Below are 24,111 nucleotides of genomic sequence, written 5' to 3' on the forward strand. Positions count from 1 at the left end.
TCATTGTTAATACATTACTCTTGGTTTTGGCCAGTGCTATTTTATCTCTGAAAATACATATATTTTATACAAATATATAAAAAATATATTGGTGGAAAAATGCGACATATTACTAGTTTGGACTAATTATCTAAACATTTGTGTCAAACTACTGACAGCTCCACTCTTTAGCTTTTCTCAGCAGTGCAATTAAACAATGCACATTTGGTAAAATACGTATTGTTTCTAATTTAGCTACCACAAAGTGATTATTCTTTTTTATTTTATCTGAGACAAACTTTCTACTGCTGCTAGTGGATTTACTCACAGAGATCTTTTTCGAAGGATGTGTGTTTGTTCTTAGAAAGAAACAAGACAACTGTTTCTCACCTCTTCAGTGTTTGTTCCTTTCATACTGGACTTATATGCTCAGCTTTCCTTGTATTAATATGCTAAATAAGAACAACCATTGTTTATGTCTAGTTTTACATTGCTCAATTATTGCAATTTCTACTCAGGAGTAATTTCTTGAACCTGGGGAGTTTTTTGTGTTAGATTTCAGTTGTATTTAGACTGTTGCCTCCAGCACAGAGTAAACTTACTGAGGATGAAAGTGACATAGAATTCAACTAAAATGAGTTCTTGGTCTCAGAAGGTTGACTTGAATTGACTAATCTTTTTAGACTAATATTTTTAGGTCTGGTAACTTGGTAAATTTGATAAATAGTGGTCTGTTTCATCAAACAAACAAAAATTGTTAAAACTCTTAAGCACTAAGAGCTCCAACTACCATGTGTTAAGGCGAAAACAAAAAGTTTTTGACAAATTCTGCCATATGTGTTGTGAAATCTTCGCAGTGAGTATCACGCACGTAGTAGAATACTTTCAACTAGCTTGTGTTCAGGTACGTGGATTCATTGATCTGGTCAAGTTTGATCAATATAGTGACCAGTGATGTTAAAATCACACAAGTTCGTGGGTAGTTCTTTCTTGGGTTAGGAGTTACTGAATATATTATATGGTTTGGTCATCACAGATTTTTTTTCTGTATGTGTCAGTGCTGTCCAAATCAGTGCTGTGTGCTAAGATCATCACTGCAGTATTCAAAGCTAGTGCTTTCTGCTGTTTTCAGAATTGAGGATATTCAACAGAATTTCACACAATGCTATAAAATAAGTAAAATTATAAAATCCTTTATGGTCAGAAATGTTTCTTTTAAATAACATGGAATATTCACCACATTTTTTTCCAAACTTTGCAGAGGATAGCTTTATAACTTTAGTGGATGAAAATAGTTACAAGTTTTGATTCTCTCAGGGTAGAGACCCTGGCTTAGGGTTAGTCTTGTTCACAACTTTGATTATTGTTTGATCTTTTCATCTTCTAAAAATGTTTTGTAAGCAAGAGACTATTTTTGACACTATGTTGCTTCTGCTGTCACCTAAATTTTCTGATCTCCAAGTTTGATTTGATCTCCAAGTTTGATTTGATCTCCAAGTTTGATTTGAGTTGTTAAGCTGTGATTCTGTGGGAATGAGCCTGAATTTCTCATAATTTCAATTTTAGATGTTTTAGGGAATGCAAAACATAGTTTGCATAATCATGCAGTCTGAGTAATAATCCTATGCTTAATTGGGGAAATATTTCCAAGCATTCCCTGGGCATTTATGAGGAAGTCTGTCTCAAGTTTGTCTTCTGAAAGAAATATAAAAGTAATTGTTTAAAAATCTTAATTTTAGAGCTTAATATTGCTGCATCAAATTTGGATAGAGATTTCTTAATATTGTATTACTGATTTATAGCTATTCTACTCCAGTTCTACTCAACTATTCAAATTTTAATTTGAGTCTGATTTCCCCATGTCTGCTATGATTTTCAAATCCCCACTTACAAAAAAAAATGTCAGAACTCCAAACTCACAGCAGAATATTTTATTCCTTTGGTAAATAGTTGCATTAACAAAGCATATTAATTACTAAAGAAGTTGACGAGTGACAAAAAGTTACTATTTCATTGATGCAAAATTAGTGAAATACATGTATTTTGTCATGGCTATAAGGCAGTATTATAGCTGGAGTCATCAGGGGCTGTTGTTTCTTTCCATTGATCAGGATAAAATGCCACATACAATACTAGGTACTTGTAATGTTTTCCATAACTTAATAACTCAGGTTAGTGTATCAGTTTGTGATGATATATAATTCTAGATTATATTCTCCAGCAAAGCTTTTGACACTTTTCCCTACAGTATCCTTGTGTCTTAGCTTGGCTGTTGGGATTTGGGTGGGTGGACAGCTAGGTGGGTGAAAGAACCAATTGGATAGTGGCCTCAGAGAGTGTTGGTTACTGGGTCACACTCTGCCTGGTGGCCAATAGATGACAAGTGGAGTCTGCAGGATTCTGGCTGGGACCTCTCCTGTTTAGCATCTTTAACATGCTCAAGTTCACAGGTGACAGCAGACCAGCAGGCCTGTTGGTGTGCTGGATGTGCGGGCCTGCAGGAACCTCACAAAATTAAGCAGGGACAAATGCCAGGTCCCGCACCTGTGGGAAGGAGATGTGGGAGAGGCTGCAGGGGGTAGCACTGGGGGTGCCAGGTACAAAAAGAGACTGTGCCATCTACATCCTTGGAAGTTTTCAAGTCTGGATTAGGCAAATTCCTGAGCAACCTAGTGTGGCCTCATGGCCAGAGGTTGGACTTCCTCAGATCCTTTTCAACCTGATGTACCTTATATTGTGATACTGTGAATACTTATTTGTTCCATTTCAGATTTGAAATTGAATTTGCAATTTACCTTTATAATTTAACTTGCATGTCTAAAATGTTACATGCTTAGTCTGTTCTATCACAAATTCAATATACACTTACTCTTTGTGTATGTGTGTGTGTTCCATTAAAAAAAAAAACAAATCTAGGCCTTTACCAAGCTCACATTTCAAAAATAATTGTTATATCACAGGTGTTATTTGCATCACAGGGCTTATTACTCATATCTTTTGTGCTTGTTTCTTGTGTAAACTTGCCACATGATTAATATGCTCTTTTGTTTCAACAGAGGGAGAATATATCAAGATGTTCATGCGAGGTCGACCAATCACAATGTACATTCCTTCTGATGTAGAAAACTATGATGATATTAGGACAGAGCTGCCTCCTGAAAAGTTAAAACTGGAGTGGGTGTATCCTTAATATCAGTAACTATTCACTGTTCCCTGTTTGTCTTGTCTTGCATTTTACCCCCTTAGAATCCAGTGTTTTGTTCTCTCTGTTAAGAGGTAAACACTACTTAAAAGTGAAGGAAAAAGTTCAGATTAATATAACAACAGAAATGGTTTGTAGCTCCTGTATAGAACGATTTTAAGTGGCAGACTATGTAGTTACAGAAACACTTCTTCTTTGTTTGTTTTCCTATTGAAACTAATTCAGTTTATTTTTAGTGTGAAAGAAAGTGTCTTTGGAGAGTTACAGTTTCAAAAATGTCCCCCTCTGCCTCCCACTACATCAATATAGGTTTTGCATTCAGGAACATTATTAGTTTTCAATCTTTGATCATTTTTAGGAGGTTTTAGAACTACAGAAGATCTTGGGTTTGTTGTCCTTACATATGCAGTGAGGATTGCAGAAGAAGCCATCCTATGCACTACTTCTTTATTTCAGCTCCCAAGTGGTTAATTTCTTGGAAATTACTTTGCACTAAATGCACTAAATATAAATGTATCATTTGAAGAACTGAGTAGGTGTGTGGCTGACGACAATTCTCCAAGTTTACTGCATCAAGTTCATTTTAAGAGATGTGCTTTTGCACAAGGTTGTGTCTTCCTGTCACTCACTCATCTCTGCAGGTTCTTCCAGTAAGCCATGATTGCGTAAGTAAGTTTCTTAGTACTTTAGTAAAGTAACATGTCTAGGCAGCATTTGAGTTGGTGTAATAATCTGAAGTTACATCCTTCCACTGTTGCTGAAATCAGGAATATTTTTAGGAATGTTAATGGTACGCTGTCATAAGTCAGGAGGAAAGTTTCGGATTAAGAGTCTGACTGGAAGGAAAACGGAGCTCTTACTCATGCTTTGTAAAGCTGTGGTACCCAACTTTCCAACAGCTCCTGATTGCTCATGGTGGCAGTCATGACTGTGGAGTGAATTAGCTCAGTTACTGCTCTGGCTGAAATGTAATTTTCTCGGCAAAGTTAAGTTTCAAGCAGGACCAGTACGTTACTTTGATTTACCCCACAAGCATGCAAGGGCTGGAACTGGCATGTTGAAGGAATATCAGCTCTACTTTTCCAGCATCAGTGACCAGTATGGTCTGATGAAAACTGATCATGAAATCACACCCTCAGTTAAGTAGGTGCAAATCCCAGTGTGGACACACTTATTTAGTGTCAAAGGACCTTATGTTCAGGTTAAACCAGTTTCCCACTGAGGGCTAATTAAAGTGAAATAAATCTCTAAACAAACTGTCCATATGTTTTTGGAATCTATTTGAGGAAATGTCGTCCTGAATCAGACCACTAAAATTATGAGTGTAGGAAGTCTTTTGGATGCAGTGGTGAGGAAAATGAGGAGAAGGCAGTGAAATTTATAACGGCATAATATTGGTCTACAAATTTGCACAAAATTGTTCTTCAGTTTTGGAGACAGGAAGGTACAGCAGCAGCAGATTTTGTACTTTATGCACAGGTTTAGCAAGGGGAGCAAATTTGCAAGCCAACTGTAACTTCAAATACCATGGCAAACTGAACCCTGTACACCTTTATTATTAAGATGGCATGGGGACAATGATTCACAGAGTATTTCTGGATGATTGTTTATAATCGGGTTATCCTTTGTTATTAGTGTTTTGGAAGATGCTGCTCAACTGTGAACAACTGCAAGAAAAGAATGGACAGATTTTTGGTGTGGGTTTTTAGTTGGTTGATTGGTTGATTTGGGTGGTGGTGGGATCTCCTTTTTATATATACCTACAGAACTGTGTCCTGAAGGTATATTCAACTACTGAGACCCTGTACCGTATATTCAACTAGAGTAATGTAGCTTTTGTCTGCCATGCAGATTACTGTCATTTGATGAAATACCTAAGCTGCTTGGCAAGATAAAGCAGTTCAAGGGGAAGTCTGAGCTCTTGACTGTGTCTGGTTCCTGAGTGATTTCATTTAAATTTAATAATTTAGTTTGAGTATCCCTGCTTTGTAGTGCAATCTTTCCCACTGCACTTCAGAACTGGTTAAAGCATATCTGACATTCCTAGTAATAGCAAAATTGGCTTATTTAGTAGCTACAGAGGTCACAGTCAGGGCTGCTTTTGTCAGGCAGTGACTTTATAGATTCTTTCTCCCAGTGTATAGTAGCTCAGTTTCTGGAGGGTATTTCGGACTCCGTTTTATGAGATTATTTTTAGCACTAGTGCTCTTCTTTCTAAGAATAATTGAAGACAGCGGTAAATATACTGTTGAATTCTGGTGTACAGTGGATCACTTTTCATGAGGGCTGTGGCTATTTTTAGTCAAGCAAAAACAAACAAACAAACAACCTTCAAAATTTAAAGTTGTTAAGCATACTGAATGCTGTGACAAAACAGTACTTGTAATTTGTGAGAAACTTTCCCCATGCGAAGACAGCTGTCTCTCAATTTCCCTGTCCCACAAAACAGGTTGTTCCTTTACATGCTTAAAAAAACATGCTTCTAGAAAATGCAGCCACTCTTTGGTATTTTATTATGTAGGAGGGGGAAAGGAAAGGAATGGATTAAGAAAGCGTAACCATTTTTTTTGCAGCCCCATAAATGCCAGAGCTCAATGGTGGGTGCCAAAATATTTAGCTTTAGCTTGGCTAAGCATGGTAGGCTTCTGCTGTCGAAAGACGTATTTGTGTAAGTCGTTAATACTTTTCTAGGATGGATGTTCAAAGATGTCAATCTTACTTAATCCTTATCAATACACTTCCTATTGTATACAGCAGATAAACAAAATCTACTTTTCTCCTCTGAGAAGGGACTTAGAATAGCGTTCTTCATGCTCCAGGATAGAAAAAATATTTTTATTGGCTTGTAGCCCATTGTTTTTGAAAGTTCAGTGGTTTGGTTTGTTGTTTGTTTGTTTTATAAAAGGTCTTTTTGGAGTTCCTTTTTGATCCATCAGTGTTTAAATGAAGAATAAAGAGGAAAAAATATGGTAAGGTTAATAGTAATGGAGGAGAAACAAAGGCATCCTTTTATTCTGCCCTCAGTGTTTCTCTCGATATCACTTGCTTTACAAACCAGTGAATAATCTCTGCTTCAGAGGAGGCATTGTGTTCTTCTCTAATAAACGGAAGACAGCAAGATATAAATCTGTTTTGTTTTCCATACTCCAAAGAGATTTAGTTTACAACGGAATGCAGTGTCCCTCTTTGAACCATTGTGTAGGTACAGCGTGTGTTTAATATTTCAAGTGTTTCTCTGGTCCTGTGGTCTGGGGGGACTGCAAAGGAGGAGCGGTAGTGTACTGGGGGGGTTTTGGGAGTGGGGGATGGCATTGGAAGGGATGCAGTGCTCTTTTTGATAGAAAGGTAGACCTTTTCCCTGAAGAATAGAGGCCAGGCTATCAGATAGGAGATACCCACTTAGATACTCCCAAACTTGAACTACTGCACCTGCCTTTATTTGTGAGAAAGGGTCAGCTTCATCCATCCAGCTTTCTCCATGTGAGCCTTTGAACTTCTTTTGTGTACCTGATTAGCCAGGACCTAAAGCTGGAATCCTTTAGCTAAAGTTGCTTAATGTGTTTCCCATATTTTCATTGCTGTTGCAGGTGTATTAGTTGGCAGTGAAGCAGAAGGCTCTCTAAAGTGCAGGACATAACAGGAAAATTATATTTTTGGGGCTGTAGAGCTACTGTTAAAGTCTGATTTATGATGTTAATTGTACCTAGTGACCCAGGGAACTGAAATATAGGCAGACAGCCACATTAATAATCTAGATGAAGAAAATGGCACCTGTTCCAAAGAAATAATGAGTTGTAATAACATTTGATCAGTGCTAACCAAGGCTGGTTCACAGTGTGTAAGACTTCTGAATGTCATTAGAAGCCACGCATATTCCTACAGAAAACATGCCTTTTATATATTTTGGGTAGATTGGGATAGAATATTTTTCCCTGTGTAAGTTCCTTTTGAGTTTGGTTTGTTTTAAAAATGCTCTAAAACAGTCTAAAGAAATATTTGCTGAACTTGGCAGCTGCTGTGCAGAACGCTTGCCTTTTTCTGTAGGGCATTAGGAATTGTTTTAAAAGGCCAAATGAAAGTAATACTCTGGTGGCCGGTGTGCAGATGCAAAGCTCTATTGCTGTAAAAAATTTTAAATAGAACAGCGGGTCCTGCTGTTACCTAATGAAATTTCACATGGAAATTTTTACAAAAGTAAGATGCTGTATTTCCTTTACTTCTAGCATGTCTTATTTTTAACATCGATGAGCAGCATTCCTTCAGGGGTTTGGTACCCAGTTGCATGGGGTTTCTTTTGTTTTATTTTTAAAATTTGTTAGTGAAATTGTGCTTTTGTTCCGGAGGGAAAAACTTAAAGGGCATTTGCTCCCCAGGAATCCTTTAAGAAGAAGAAAAAAAAATTGTTGTGTTTTTGGTTTTTTGGGCTTTTTTTTAATGGTATTCAGTGATTATGAAAACCTTGACTTAAAAAAAAAATATATATATAGATATGGGTATCGTGGAAGAGACTGTCGAGCCAATGTTTACCTCCTTCCTACCGGAGAAATTGTATATTTCATAGCATCGGTGGTGGTACTATTTAACTATGAGGAGAGAACTCAGCGGCATTACTTGGGTCATACAGACTGCGTTAAATGGTCAGTATATAACATTGGCATGTAAGTATGTGTGTATTAATGCAGGAATAGATTCTTTTTTTGTTCTCTCCCACTGTATGTATAAACTAATTAATGTCATCATAATTGTAGTTGTTTCCTGTTTGATTTCACTTTAGTAAGCACTACACAAATGAATGGTGCTAGAGCAGTCCATGCTAGTTTAGGATGTCTAGCTTAAATGTAAAACAATATGTAGGCCATCTAAGAGTATCAGGTTGAAGAAAGGATCTTTAGGTAAATTATTCCAGATAGTTATCCCAGAAATTAAAAATTGGTTTTAGCCTAACTTTAAATCAGTTGTTTACAAAAAGTATGGCAAAGGTGTAATGTTAAAGGAGAACTAAAAAACCAAGAGGAAAACTGAGCAGTCATTTTCTCATTTTTATAAAAAATGTCCCATCCAAGTATTAAGAGAGTCTGGGAAATCAGAAGGATGTTTGCAAAAAAACCTAGGGAGGCAGGGAAATTGAAGCCAGTCACTGTGGGTGCAAAGGCAGGTACTGTAGTTGCTGTGTTAGTCTGAAGAATAGTGCACAAAATGTAATGGTGAACATAAGCTCCCTACTCTACTGTACCTGACTGGAGAAAATTTGACATCTGAAGCTCTTTTCTTCTGGCTGTGTTTTGATAAATGTAATTGCTTCCTATGGGAGAAATGCTGCCAGTCTTGTGTTCTTCACTGTCATTCAGAAAACAGGACTAAATTGTAGATTTTTTTGATGTCCATCATTCTGACCTCTTCAGGCTCGCCCCTGCTTTACCTTTCTTGTTTCAAAGGCTTCCTTCGTCTTTGTAATTTTACAGAAAAAGCAAATAAGAAGGTAGGTCAAAAAATCCCTAGGACTGAGAGGATGTATACTCTGAAATCTGTTTTTTCTCAAAAGCAAAATGTGATAAGCAAGAGCAGATTTTTACTTACGCTAGTAGTGCACCATACTTCATTAGTACAATTACAGCAGAAACTCATTTCACATGGCAGTAATCTCTGACTCCTGGGTGCACAGGCAACCCCTCAGGCAACTTTTCTGCCTTTTTTTCCCCCAGATTCATGATATCTGTAAGTTGAGGCATAAAATACACTGTAGTGTTTATAAATATGGCACATAATGATGAGCAGAAGGTTCATTATTAGACAATGTAGATTTTGTTACAGTGGACTCCTGATATAGTGCGAACCTAAGATTGGTCAGAGCACATGTGGAGGTGGCTCTTCTGGCACTCCTAGTTGTGTGCCAGCAAACATTGCAAGAGCCCAGTCAACCCATCAATACAGTGTATAATGAAATAGTCTGAAGAAAAACATTCAGGCTGTCTTGTTAAAAGTGGGATTTAGGATCATAAGTGTCTTCATGGGCTTCTGTTGAGAAACAAAGAAACAAAAATTTACAAAAAAACTCTCAGTTTTGAAGACCTATGACAGCAAAAGCAAGTCATATTTCTGTCTGTCTTAGTCTTGCAGTTCATCCAGACAAAATTAGAATTGCAACAGGACAGTTAGCTGGAGTGGATAAAGATGGAAGGGTAAGTAATAGAGCTGTTGAGCCGTAGTATCTTGTTCTGAAAATCAGGAAAAAGTGGTTTGAGTTTTTTTTAATCAACACCTTCTGTTTGCAGTTTATTTTGTGTACTGCATTTACTGAGATATTTTGATAATTCTCAGGTAACAGCCTCTACCTCTAGCAAAAGACAGTAACAATGAAGCACTCGACCATATATCAAAAAGAGCAGAAGCTCATAAAGTCCTTTATCTGTGACATAGGAAATGCAATTTTGATTCTACAGGAAAATGTGAAACATGTAATTGATTTATAAGGCCACATCATTTCTTTCACATTACTTTCAATAAGTCTTCTCCCAGAGGAGAACAAGTCCTCGGTTCTGTGGGTCATACTCCTAAGCCCTCATGGAAGAGGAAACCAACTTTGAGAATTCCTGGAAGGTGTGCCAAGCTTTCCTATAAACTTGCTCATTTGAGATAAGGTGTGTTTAAGTGCTCTTGTCTCTGGTTCTTGGCAAACTCTGTCAGAATTTATTTAATTGGATTATTTTCATGAAGTTATAAACGGGGGAAAAAAAAGACAGATGCTATAACATATAGAAACATGTTAAATATAACCCTTTTTCAGATGTTCAACCTAATTTCTTAGATTTTTTAAGAAATTCATGTGAGGCGTTTTGTATACGTGATGTTATGATTTCCACTGAGCATTTTTTGACTCTTGTTAGAGCTGATTGTTTTTCCATCAGCACAGTGATTTATTGTAACATTCTATGGTGAATGCTGTCCTTAAGCCAACTTTATTCCCACTTTCTTTGTGATTGTTTCACATTTATGAGACTAAGCTGGTTTGGGATAGTAGTTCTATGAAACATAACCATGGACATTTTCATTGAGTGTTTGGTGATGGTTAGGATACTTGGTGCACTAGGGTTTGTTTCTTTTATTTTCTTTGTTTTCCTGTTTTCTATATAAAAGCAAAGGTTCGATCATTATTTTCAGTTGTTACATAATATTGCTAGGTCTGGAGTCTGAAATGCAAGATGACTCTTCCATTATTTGTTCAATTAACTTAAATTGGTCGAAGTATGTTCATAACTACCAAGTGCCACGATAGTTACTTCCCTGCCTTGACGGCAGCACTGCCTTGTTTGTAGCCCAGACACGGGGAGCAACGTTGTCTTGACTCTCCCCTTTTGACTTCAGAGTCAGTGTCCAGCAGCATCATTAGCATGGGTCATCCTGCATTTTGGTCTGCAGTTTGTAATTCAGGTGGCATTTGCTTAACAAAATCTGACACCGGCATATGATGCTTTCACTGTTGATGACGCTGTTTGTCCCGTTGCTTTCTCATGCAGCCTCTGCAACCCCATGTTAGAGTATGGGACTCGGTGAGCCTGGCGACGCTGCAGGTTATCGGCCTGGGGACTTTTGAGCGTGGAGTTGGGTGTTTGGATTTTTCAAAAGCGGTAAGATGGGTGCAGTGACCCGGTGTGTTAAATAATTCGGTCCTTGTAAACGGGAACGAAATCTCTGGAGAGTTTGCGTGTGGTTGTCTAGCTGAACTCTTTTGGTAAATGAAAGTGTGTCAGTAAAGTTTATGTGTACTTGATAAAACCAGCTGACAGCAAATGAGCTGGAAAAACAGGAAATGGCATATGTAAAATTGTGGTAACAAACTAGCATGGTAAATAAATAGCAGGCAAGAAAAAACCTGAACTAGAAATTGAATTCTTTACTGGGTTTGGTGGTTTGGTTCTGTTTCTGATGGGCTTGGGTTTTTTTGTTTTGATGTTAAAAACAAGTTTGGTAGTGAGGTTTGTGAAGACAAATTTTAGTGAATTCTGATAGGAGGGTTAACTCTTCTGCTTGCACAGCTGGAGTAGGTTTTTATCCACCAACAGGAAATTAAAAAAAAAAACAACTCTTGTTATCTTGTACTATTTTTTCTCCAAGGAATAGCTTGTTCTCTTCTTGCCTCTACTTTTACATAGGAAAAAAAATAGAGATCTTTCTTACTGGGCCCAAAGAATTTATCAGAAAAATCAGTAGCACATGGAGATGCACTACTTGACATTGAGAAATTTCTCATTTCAAGATCAGCAATGAGTTGGGTTTTTTTGTGAAGTATGTGCATATTTTAATCTTTAAGCCACCATTGTATTTTCGCCAAAACACTGACACGTATCAAACCTCCTGAAAACTCAGGCTGGATTCTTTCATTCCAGCAAGAAGAATTAATATATGTAAAAAATAAAAAACACAGAAGTTTCTGCTGTATTTTGCTAATAGAGGAAGAGACTTACAGGACAGGTGAGGTGGGAAGGGTTGTCTGCAGATCACCTCATCCACTGTCCTGCTCACAGCAGATTCAGTCAGAGCAGGCTACTCAGGGCTGTGGTCCAGCTGTGTTCTGGGTATCTCCAAGAGTGGACACTCAGCAGTGTCTCTGGGTGATCTGTTGAAAAGAAATTCTCATGCTCTCTTGCTGCAGTTTCACTTCACGTTGAAGTGTTGCTAGGTTAGTTATAGTTTTGTGTTTCAGTAAACAAGGCTTTTGTTTTTTTAGGTGGGGGGCAACATAAATAAAATAGAATAATGTGAAAGGAATAGTGTCATTTCTGTCACTCCAACAAACTAATAAAACTTATGAAGTTAGATAAGTGTTTTTTTAAGGTGAATGAGAATGCATTCCATCACTTCAAAAACAAAGCAAAAAAAAAAACCTCAAGGAATTTTTGAGGACTAGATTCTAGTTTGATATTAATTCTCTTTTGCAGCTGAAACTAATTTGGGTACATTGTTACAGTTTCACGTGATTTCTCATTATACTGAAACAGTTCACGTGCAGTATAACCCCCACAAGAGCTGTGTATATCACCATTGCTGTCTTCAGGGTTCTTCCCAGTTAATAATTTACATATATATTTGCATACTAATGCTTATAATAGTGTTTGGGAATAATAATTTCAGCCACCTCTATTTTCATGATTTGTAAGAGAATGTGGTTGAACGGCAAGAACCAACTTCTACTCCTTTAATTATATGTAGCCATATTTACCATTTTATTGTAAAAAGGTTCAAAATAATACTTAATACTGTACGTGCTGCTCTTCCTGCTCTGTAAGCATTGTTTTGTTCAGAAGGTGTTACCTTTGCTGCGGTTTTACCAACTGCATGATGAAACTGCTGGTACTTTACACACCATGAGAAAAAAAGGAGATGTGCTGCTTACAGAATTTGATAATGTAAAGTTGTGTGCACATGATGGTGGCATTTAAGAAAAAAACACAAGCAGAGCTTGTGTGTCTGTACTCTGAGACCTGAGAAAAACCAAAATATTTACGTATTAGAAAAAGGAAGAAACCTTTTTGCTGCTAGCATGAAATTGCAAATAAGAATGCAAAAAAACCCAACCAAACAGTGACATAAAAAAAAACAAACCCAAACCAAACAAAAAAAAGAAACATTTGATAAAATACTTTTAAAGCTTTCCTAGAATGTTATTTGAGCTTGTAATTACTTTAAAAGGACTTGGCTAATTTATATTTGTGCCTTTGTGGTTTTTTAAAATGCTTCTGCCCTGCCCTGTTGCTAAATGGAGTATGATAGTACTTTGTCAGCACTTCTTTTTTTTTTTTCTTTTCTTTTTCCTTTAGGATTCTGGTACTCATTTGTGTGTAATTGATGACTCTAATGAGCATATGCTTACTGTGTGGGATTGGCAGAGGAAATCAAAAATAGCAGAAATAAAGGTAATTTTCAACAAATTAATATTCTGAAATGTAAGTGGTTTTATTCCCATAAATACAACAGTTTATTCCCATAAATAAAACACTTTTGATGTTAGTCAGAAACTGCAACTGTATAATAATGCTGGCTTGTGTAAGAGTACCAAAGAAATGTATTTTTAACTTGTATAATGGAAGGATTTTGAATATTAAAAGGTTTGTAATTTCATTTTACTTATCCTTAACAGCCAATTCAAATAAAGCAATTATCTGATATTTTCTCAATTTAAAAAAAATAGATCCTGGGAACTTTAGGAAAGTGAAGTGATGATTCAGTCTGTAGCTGTTAAAAAAAACACAACACCACTTTCAGACATTCGTTATTTCATTTTTGTCTGAATCAAACTCCGTTCATTGATTCTCAGCACGTGTGTCTTCTCATTTGAAGTCCTAAGTAGATTGTGATCTTGTCTGCTTTCCAGTTTCTTTTTTAACCTTTCTATATTTCAGACCAATCAGGTGGGTTCAGAGGTGGTGTACTCAGTGTTCATGTAAAGTTGATTTCGCTGGGAACACTCAATCCTTCGTTTATGCAGTATCAAGCAAGGAAATGTTACATACATGTGAACCTGAGTATTTTTAAAGTTTTTTAAGTCATGCTCTACAACCATATTTATGTCTATATCATTACAAACTTGCCATTTCAGATAACAAAATCAGGTTGGTTTGACGCATTTTCTTTAGATTATGTTGACCAATACTAATTGTATTCTGTTCTGTAAGTTTTAATTCTATGTCAGTGTTTTCATGTCTTTGCTGATATTTTATGTGAAACTATTTGGCACGTGCCTTGTATTTCCCATTTACTTAGTGTTCTGTTTTGACTAATTTTGCTCTCCAGGGAGTGCTTTGGTGTTTCAAATTTGATTAACACAGGTTCACTTAGAGCAGGTTGTCACAGGATTGTGTCCAGGCGGGTTTTCAGTATCTCCAGAGAAGGCGACTCCACGACCTCTCTGGTTTTTCAAAATCCAGTAGAAACAAATGCATTGATGCATTTAGTTTAGTGTTTTGTAGTCATTGCCTCCAGGAGATTTGTCTTCAAAGACAGTTAAGTTGAATATCCATTAGAAGTTAAGTAAATGGCCAGTCAGTTTGTTATGCTTGTAAACTGTATTGGTAAAGGATGAAATGCTCTAAGATGTTAGTAATTCAGTAACAGTATATGCAGCCAGTAAAAAATATAAAGGTGGGACACTGTGATTCAGAGCTTTGAATTATGCAGGTTTCTCTTTTTCTTCTTCATGAGGAAGAAAGGAGAAGAACCCTAATGAGTTTTTATAGCATTTCAAAAAGAAAATGATGGATATAATCCTAGCATGTTGTCATTGTCTTACTTGCTCTGTCGCAACTTTGTTATCCAGAATAGCAAACCAGTCCGTGTTAAAAATCAAGTAGGGTTTTCAATCCAAAAATCTTGTCTTTTATATATAATTCACTTTCCTTGGCAGAAGTCTTAGCTATTCCAGAGAGCAGAAGCTTCTGTGATTTGAAAGGGAATGTAAAACCCTGCCTTGTATACTGAAGTTTAATAAAGGTGTTTATGTGTGTTTCTAGTAGTTAATGTCCAATCTGAATAAATTTTTTTTTTTGTTATTATTTCAGACTACAAATGAAGTTGTTCTTGCTATAGAATTCCACCCAACTGATGCAAATACCATAATAACATGTGGCAAATCTCATATATTTTTCTGGACCTGGAGTGGTAATTCTTTATCAAGGAAGCAAGGAATATTCGGGGTAATAATGTCTTAATACCACAACAGCTTTAAATCAATGGAAATCATGTTTTCTGTATGTTTGCTTTGTTGTTACCATGTACTGTTTGAGCAGAGAGGTAAACAAACAAAAAGCACTAAATTCTGCTCACATGTATGCAAGGTGTAAGGGTGTGGATACAATATACTAATTATGTAACAACTACAAGCAATTATCCCTCTGTCTTGCTTATTTCTTTTCAGAAATATGAAAAACCCAAATTTGTTCAGTGTTTGGCTTTTTTGGGAAATGGTGATGTGCTCACTGGAGACTCAGGAGGCATAATACTTATATGGGGCAAAACTACTGTAGAAGCTACTCCAGGAAAAGGACCTAAAGGTAGGATACATTTGTTAATTACAGATTTTAGATGGTCTGTAGAAGACAAACATAAAGGGTTATATTAGAAAGAAAAGGAACAGGGAAACAGGTTGACCAAGAGCATTCACTTCCTATAAATAACAGATGGTATTAATTCCTGCAAGTCTTATGAGTGTGCTGCATTCATAAGAGCAGTCTAGAGTTTCTCAATAATTAATGAGATGTGCTTCAAATGAATGAAAACTATTTTATGTGAATGTTTTGCGTGTTTAAAAAATGTGGTTAATCGGCTTTCCTTTCATCCTGTGATTTGAAAAAGGCTGTGGGATCAGTTTGAGGATTCTGCAGGCTACCTTTGCCTCTAAGTGCTTATATTGTACCACACTCAGTCACAGAGGAATACCATGAAGTGGTGACATTAATAGGACTTGTATGTGAAGAAAGATTACAGTGCTTAGTTGTACCAGTTACGTGAATAACAGTCTCCAGTTTATCAGACACTCAAGTTTTGCCTGTAAAATATGCTTAAAAAAACCCAACCAAACAAAAAAAAAACCCAACACATTTTATTTGAAATTTTAGGGCAAAGCTTTTGTAAAAAAGAAAGGGAGATGATTTGTTACCAAACATATGCAGACCTGGCACAGTTGAGCCCTAAGGTAACTCATAAATTCAGTGATAATTTATTTTGCTTGGCAGCTATTTCAAACACTCTGGTTTAAATTGGTGTGCCAGGAAAACATTCACATAAAAAGTAAATTTTTAATGGTAAGTCTGTTTTTGTAGGTAAATCTTTTTGTCTTTCAAGCTAACTGCAATGGAAAAGTAATTTAACAAGTTTTCTGATGTTTAATTTTTTATTTCTTGTGCAAAAATAATCTTTTTCCAGTATAATCTTAAAAGTTGTCAAATAGAACATTAATTTACAAAGGCTAACTAACTGTTGGGTTTTTTTGTTGCTTTATCACATTAGATGGGTCACAGGACTTGATCTTATACTCTTTTTAACAGTGTGAGAGCACACTGATTTGAACCATAGGCAGAGTCAGCAAAGTTAAGCTCATATTTAGTTGGGTGATGTTTTAGGCTTTTCCGTGATTGCTATTTAAAAATATGCAGCACTGGAGTCTTATTTTGTTTGGTTTTTTTAAATACACTTTCTGATTAGGATGCAAAGGACTTGTTTTGCTACCCTTGTTGTTTAATTTTCTCATCTCTCGTTCTTCCATGTGTTTTCCTTTGAGTAGACTGCAGTCTTGGCAGATGCCAAATACTGGTTGTACTATTTTTAAATGTGGCAACATCAGCATTAGGTACTAGGTTCATGCATCCCAGAAACTTTGCTATAAGTAATTTACTTTTTATTCCCAAAAGACTGTAGACAGCAAGTCTTTGAATTTCTTTAATAAAATAGTTTTACTTCTTTTCTAATAATGACTTACTAGAGATTTTTTGACTCTAAAGCACGGTTTCCCTTGCATCTGGAAAAATTGTGTTGCCTTGGATAGCAGAGAAACGAAAGCATTTTGCAAACTGTTGTTCTTGCCTTCACAGGTTGTAGGACAATCAATCTCAAAAAAGTTTCTCTTCAGAAATGCAGACTCTTTGTTTTATCCTTTTTATCCTGTAAGAAAACACTACCACCTTGTGTTTGCAATACTGATGCAATAATAAGAGCTTGACAACCCAAATGTAATTATTTATTGCACACTTACTTTTTTCTTCTGCCAAAAGGCAAAACTTCTTGCAAACCCCAGGTGAAAAAGTGAGTAGTGTTCTTTATCACTTTTTTTTGTGCTTACAGGAGTATATCAAATAAGCAGACAAATCAAAGCGCACGATGGCAGTGTGTTCACGCTTTGTCAGATGAGGAATGGGATGCTGCTAACTGGAGGTGGAAAAGACCGAAAGATCATCCTGTGGGATCATGATTTGAATCCTGAAAGGGAAATTGAGGTAAGAAAGCGAATGTGACAAGGAATTTGCCTTGGCTGGCAGAACAGCCTTCCCCACACTCTGGAGGATGATAGAATACCTTCTGGTTGCTGTTTTTTAAGTGGGTGACAATGTTTTATGATAGGGGGGCTTAATTTTTAGCCTATAAATGAACCTATAGGGGACTTCAGTTCTTTTGTGTTTAAGTTGAACAGAAACTTTAAGGGTTTTCTTTTCTCCAAAACCTTCCTTAGGTTTTTTTTTATTCATCCTGTTTGAGGAGGTGTTTGAGGATGTTCCATAGTATCGCCTGTGTTTTTGTTAAGTTATCTGTCTGGAGAAAGACAATGTTACCAGCATTTGAGGGTCTTAATAGAATGTTTGACATAAGGTAAATAGATGGTAGGATGCATATTGATATTCTGTATAATGATTAATAAGCTATGATGAGGAATTTATTTTGAATTTAACCTAAAACAGGTGTTTAGTGAATACATATGTTCTTTGTAATTTAACTATATGGCAGCACTAGGTCAAAAGGTTTGAACTGGAAAAGATTGCGTATTTTGGATTTTAAAATACTTTTTGTTTTTCCCTGATTTTGAAATAATGTATTCTTCTTAAACAGTTCTTCAGCCAATGGTTACTCCTCTTACATAGTGTTCATTTATAGCAGCATTTTTTTCTTAACACTTCCATAAGTTTGATCTAGAGTTTGTTACTGCCTTGAATCTAATATTGACATTTAGAAAACATGGATGAGAAAAAGTAAGCGTTGACTATCATATACAATTCTTAGGCTTAAGTAACATACTCTATTCATATCAGTCTCTTTGTTTTCTTTTTATTAATAATGTTACTTTAAAGCTAATTTTTATTTTACCAGAACCCTGACAGATTGATTTTTTTTATCTTGTGTGTCTATTATTAGTGTATCTTCTAAGATAAATCATTTAGAAAACCAAACAATTGCACACTGTAAAATAAAACAGTATATTAGAATTCAAGCCTGCAATAAACAAAGTCATTAAAATTCAGAGTCATTGCTGACATAAGGCATATGAACATTTACTTAAGGCTAATCAGGAAACATTAAGAAAACCAGGAAGCATTTACTGTGTGCTACAAGATTTTTCTTGTTTTTCAAAATGTGTTTTGGAAAGTAAATAGTAACTGTGTATTATTCCTTTCCTTATAAGATGAGTTGTGAAGTTGTGGAGTACATTTGTTTAGTGTATTTGACCCTTTAAAGCCATGTAATTTAGTTTGTAATTATTTTCTACTGAGACTTATTAAAATGACATAACTGCGATTGTCTTGGAACCTGATCGTCTCATATGCCTGTACTGAACAAACAGATGAGGTAGGTTTCAGGTCAAGTTGTGATCTAGGTTATACATGATTAGATTGTTCCCTTTTACCAGGGGAACTCCAGTTATGGTGCTGTCATTGTGTGCTATTTGTGGCCTTCAAAAATGAGTGCCTGTCAAGAGGCGTGATGTGGTTTTACAGATGTTTCTTTTCCTAGGTTCCTGACCAGTATGGAACAATTAGAGCAGTAGCAGAAGGAAAAGCAGATCAGTTTTTAGTGGGTACTTCACGAAACTTTGTTTTGCGTGGAACATTTAATGATGGTTTCGTAGTGGAGGTGCAGGTGAGCACAACTGTTTTTTTTTTGAACTATAACCCAAAAATTTAAAGATTTTCCCTGCTGGTGTGTTGTTTTAAGGATCTTTATTTTATTAATTGCTAAATCATATGTGATTTCTTTCTAGGGACATACAGATGAACTCTGGGGACTGGCATCTCATCCTTTCAAAGACTTATTTTTAACATGTGCCCAAGATAGGCAAGTTTGTATGTGGAACTCTGTGGACCACACACTGGAATGGACCAGGCTGCTAGATGTATGTCAACTCCTTAATGTTAAATATAAAGGTGGAAAATAGGAAAAAGCAGTGTTCATTTCCTGTTTTGGCTAGTTCTGTCCTAATATACAAGCAGAAGTATTTTTTTACACAGAAATTCAGGCTTTTTACTTTCAAGGTGGTCTTGTAGTGCATGTCACTGATACATTAAAAGAAAAGCTGTCTGAGGATTAGCATGCTGCTAACTGATTAGTTTTTCCTATGTCAGTTCACCTCAGATTTTTAGGATAGCTTTGGTATAAAGAGAGGTGTTTGACCCTCAGGAAGTGGATGGGTGAATATCGTGTCTGTCGCTCTCTGTTCAGGAACCGGGGCACTGTGCTGATTTCCATCCCAGTGGAGCGGTGGTCGCGATAGGAACACACTCGGGCAGGTAAACGCCTTTCAACTCAGTTCTGATGACTGAAAGTTTAAAGGAGATGGTTTAATATGATGCTTCTTATAATTGGAATTAAGTTCCTTTTTATTCCCTATTGCTTGAGTTTATGGAGCCTAAAAAGCTTGGAAGAAGGGGGCAGATCATCGTATATATATGTTAGACGCAGACAGAAGAATTAATTGATTGTTGTTAGGCTGTTTTGGTTTTTAACAACTGCTTCACAAAAGCCCAGATCTTGATTTTTTTTTCTTTAGCTATTTTTTTTGCAGGGGTTTCCATGAATACTCCTTATTGGCTTTACCAAGTACCATATATTTTAATAATATGTGCATGTTACATTAGTTTGTAAGACAGGTACAGTACAGATTTTCTCTTTCCCAGATCGAACACGCAGCATTTTAAATTGAGGTGGAAAGGCAAGTGAGCAGGATACTATTTTGACTTTTGTGTAAGACAGAGTTCAAAATGGCACATTGCTGCAGTGAAGTGATACTGAACTGTATCTGTTCTTCCTGAAATACGCAAATGGTTGTGTATTTGAAATCTGTAAAAATACAAGCTGAATCTTTTTAACTCAGGCGTATTTCAGTGGTGAAAAAAGTTTATTTCATAGTCCAACTCTGGTTTGGTATTATCTCCCAAAAAAAAAGTACCAATGTACCAATTAAAAGAAAAATAGGATATTCATAGCATTAAAATGGTGAGAGGAGCAGATATTAAATCTACTAGCATTTTATTCTGTTTTTCAGTTACACCTCATTGATATGAGGTATCTCATATCAATGTTGTTGATATAACTTGATGATAAAATAATGCCTGGTGCATATAAGAAAATTGGGATTTTTTTTTTTAGTTTGTTTAATTCACCCACTAGAATTTTTTTTTATTCCTAACCACATGCCTAAAAACCATTTGAAGATTGGTTTTTAGAAACTTCTGAGCACGCGCAACACCCTTAAACTTTCCAGGAAAAATGAAATATTAAACAATTTTAGGGAGTTTTCTTCTCCAAGGTAAAGATGTAGCCTACACTAAATTCATTTGGTATAACATCAGGCTGGAAAACCAAGCTGAGCTCTTGTATATTTGATTACCGTGTAGAACCTTTCCAATTATTTATTTCTTATAATTATAAAAATTAAATTGAATAAATGTTTCTATCTTCATTAAAGAGAGCTGGACATTCGGGCCTAATAGTACTTGAAACAGGGAAAAGGTGAAAGAAGGTCAGTTTATGTTTCTTCAGAGTTATTAGACATTTTTGAACTTATGTCAAGCACAATTGAGGCATTGCATGGCCAAAGCAGTCTGTTGTTTGCTTTGATTGACTTTTTTTCCCTCTCCCAGAGCATTTAATGTTACCTTTTAAGTTCAGCATGTTTCAGTTGAAATACTTATTTTTAATTTACTTGAGGCAACCAGTTTCAAGAAGTGTATGATGATGGCCTTGGGGCTTTTTGGCATTTTTTACCGTTCTTCTTGGAACTAAGCAGTTATATTTTCACCATTATATTTTAGTGTGTTCCGAAACTGCATGACTCAATGATAGGTTTGAGATACACAAATGAAACTGAATTGAAATGATACCTGGTAAGTGTATAAGTGGATGAGAAATAAGTGGAGTTGTGAGTCAAGATAAACAAAAGAGTTTTAAAATTACTGCCTAACCAGCAGGATCATGTGGTGCTTTCTGTGCCAGATAATCTGGTCCAAGGGAGCTATTTCCCAAGGAATCAGAGCAGCCTGATATATCTCAATTAACACAGGAGAAAATAACTTCAAACCCATAAGAAATAATTTAATAATTTGATTCATAGCCCAAAAATCTTAAAGCAAATATTAAATTAGTCTAATGTGTTTAGAACTCAATTAACCCAAACATTGGATGTGTCTGTTGCCATTCTAGTGCTGCTCAGCTTCCAGTACAGAGGTCAGTAAGACAGGCAGGGAATGGAGCACTAAGAAAGTTGGGTTTGGTGGTTAAAATTGTAACATCTAAAGAAAACTGGATTTTCCTACTTCTCTTCCCATTCTTGTCTGTTTTTGCAGAGTGCTTTGTTTTTTATTAGGCCAGGCAACATGCTTTTGGTGTGTTTTTCATGTATCACTTCCCATAATGAGTGTTTTGGTATAATTTCCCTTTTTGGGCTGTCTGCAAATGGTCTACTGCAGGTTTTGTTACCACTTCTTTAAATACCTGCTGTGTGCCTAATCATCAGCAGTTTGGAAGTAAGCCTAGTTTGGAGAGAACTGATACTTTTTGTGGATCCTGCTGTTTGCTGAAAAGGCACAGCTGGAAAACTAAAAAAGGAACAGCTATCCTGGTAGAAGTCCTACCACAGAAGTGGATTCTTCAAGGCACTATGGAGATCCTTTTGCCGTGCTGCCATGTGAATAATCACATAGAATATCTAGAGTGCTAAGCGTATGAGTATTCAAAGGGACTGCAGAAAAAAAGACTTAACAAGAGTCCTACAAAACTGCTAATAATTATTAGGAAAACTGAAAGCTGAAGGGCAAGGGTGTTATAAACCAGAGCCACAAGGAAGTGAATCAGGCGATCGAGCTACCGAGATTTATATAGTTCAGCATCTGTTGTTGTATTAAGGTGAAGAAGCCTAAATATCCTAGGGAACCTTGTAAGATGGGTTGGTTTGTGCGCTTTGATTAATGCCTGGCAAGTTCAGCATTCAGTATTACCTAACTAACTAACTAAACATAGGAATTGCAGGTGTAAGTGCAAAAATATATTAGCTACTTAGGAATACTGTTTCCCTGGTGATTTAACCAGAAAAATTATATATTTACAGATTTGGATTATCAGTAATACATGTTTGTCATGGGTAGAATTTGTTTTCCAAAAGAGAGTAGTTTCTTAATAGCGTAGGGTTTTTTTAAGATAGGTTGTTAGTATTCTTTTTAAAGCAAAGGAATGGGAAGACAAGAAACGGATGAAAATTGCTCACGTTTTTTTCTTTTCCATGTGAATTCTCAAACAGTAACAATTGGGAGAAAAATCAATAAAAATCAGAAAAAGTGAGAGAGACACTATCTTAGGGTGCTGGAATACCATTCATCCATTTATTTCATCCAATCTATGGATCAGAAGATCACTTGGAAGCCAAGCTTTGCATTTCACAGCCCTTAAGAGTTTTTCTGGGTCAGCTGCTGTTTGCATGTTGCATACCTTCTCGTGGGAAGGAAGATCTTCTCCCAAAACACAGTCTCAAGGTGGACCCCAGCTGTTAGCAAGAAGGGCCTACGTGAGGCATGCCAGTGAACTGCTGTAGCTGCTGGACTGGAGACACATTTCATGGAGATGGACTTTCATGCTGGCAGTTGCAGTGTTTGCCTCGGCATTGGGAAGGCTTGGAAGATTAAGGGGAACATTTCTGATTATAGATTACAGCTGTGGAGGCATCAAGAAACAACTGTACTATATGTGACCAGTGTTTCCTTTCTTAAATTACTATCAAAATTGTCACAATGCACTGACTCTTTCCTTGGATAGCTAAGGTTGCTGCTAGTATTTCCTATTCAAAAGAATTTTTGAAGAGGTACTGATGTCGCAAACGCTTTCTCCTCATCCCAAATGCAGTTTAGTGTGCACTCTTCAGAGCAGCAGAAGTTTTGCATTGTGGTTGATACTGCACAATACCACCTCTGTGCTTTAAGTAAAATAGGAATGGTTTGCATTTTTTTTCTGGCTGCATTTTAGGCTTTGGGTATTTTCCATTTTATGTAATGTTATCTGGAGTATTAACTGATTCAGGTGACAGCCTCAAAGAACAAACTTAAACAGCCAGTCTCAGGGCCAGCATCAAGAGGCATGTCCCTGCTGCAGCAGCCTCCCTGCTCTACCCTGGTTGTGTATTTTGGGACAAAGCTGGCTGAGCCCTTCCCTCAGCTCCCTGGCAAAACTACTGTGCAACATGATCACCTCTGGGAGGGTGTGGGAAGGGGGGTACCCATCCACTTTGTGGAAGAAGACTGCTTTTGGTTGTTACTGTGCTGATCATCAGTTTTTACATACAGGCACTCCAGTTACGCTTCTCAGGAGAAGCAAACAGGCATCATGCTGTGTCATCCTGCTAGATAAATAGATTTTTGCTGGTTTCGAGGGGGTGCTTGTTTTGTTTAAATTCATTTTAGTTTGTTCTTTAATATTCACACCCCTCTCAGGGTTATCAGCCAGGTAACGTTTTAGTGAAGCATTTGTCAGGACCAAAGTGTGACACAGTTTGAACTAAATAACAGAATAGCAACTTGTAACTCCTAATGTGTTCAGAGAACCTGCAAAGCTTCAGTAGATTTCAGTGTAGATTGGATGTCAGAATCCTACAGGATTACATCAGAGAGACTCTCAGCATGTTTTCTACTGCTCTCCAGTGCAAACACATTAGCTGTATTCCACTGGTTCCATCTCTTGCACGCAGATTATGCAGCAGTCCATGGCATATGGGGTTGGGGTTTCTTTATGTGTATGTTGTTTAATTTCTTTTGTGTGGTTCTCTAACTATGATACAGAGGGTGGAATTGCCTTATTCTTTTCCACAGTGTATAAACTCACCATTTACCATTATGGATAGAAACCTGGCTGTGAAATCAAAAATTGGGAGCAAAGACATTAAATTCTCAGTACAGCTTCAGGGGATTTAGCCA

At 36.6% G+C, this 24,111-nt stretch overlaps 1 protein-coding gene across 7 annotated transcripts in view; it reads left to right on the forward strand.

Moving 5' to 3' along the window:
- The window catches only part of EML4 (EMAP like 4), a 149,823-nt gene that overhangs the window by 110,144 nt on the left and 15,568 nt on the right, over positions 1-24,111 (forward strand). For all 7 annotated transcript variants that reach the window (XM_050314223.1, XM_050314221.1, XM_050314222.1 and 4 more), the window contains 11 exons: positions 3,036-3,159; positions 7,669-7,818; positions 9,291-9,360; positions 10,696-10,806; positions 12,997-13,092; positions 14,734-14,868; positions 15,090-15,225; positions 17,012-17,163; positions 18,671-18,796; positions 18,918-19,049; positions 19,376-19,443. In XM_050314223.1, the coding sequence (XP_050170180.1) occupies positions 3,036-3,159; positions 7,669-7,818; positions 9,291-9,360; positions 10,696-10,806; positions 12,997-13,092; positions 14,734-14,868; positions 15,090-15,225; positions 17,012-17,163; positions 18,671-18,796; positions 18,918-19,049; positions 19,376-19,443 (1,300 nt within the window). The remainder of the gene's footprint in view (positions 1-3,035; positions 3,160-7,668; positions 7,819-9,290; positions 9,361-10,695; positions 10,807-12,996; positions 13,093-14,733; positions 14,869-15,089; positions 15,226-17,011; positions 17,164-18,670; positions 18,797-18,917; positions 19,050-19,375; positions 19,444-24,111) is intronic.

Source organism: Myiozetetes cayanensis, unplaced genomic scaffold (assembly GCF_022539395.1).
Source record: "Myiozetetes cayanensis isolate MyiCay16 unplaced genomic scaffold, myiCay2020 scf2-11, whole genome shotgun sequence".
NCBI classification, from domain to species: domain Eukaryota; kingdom Metazoa; phylum Chordata; class Aves; order Passeriformes; family Tyrannidae; genus Myiozetetes; species Myiozetetes cayanensis.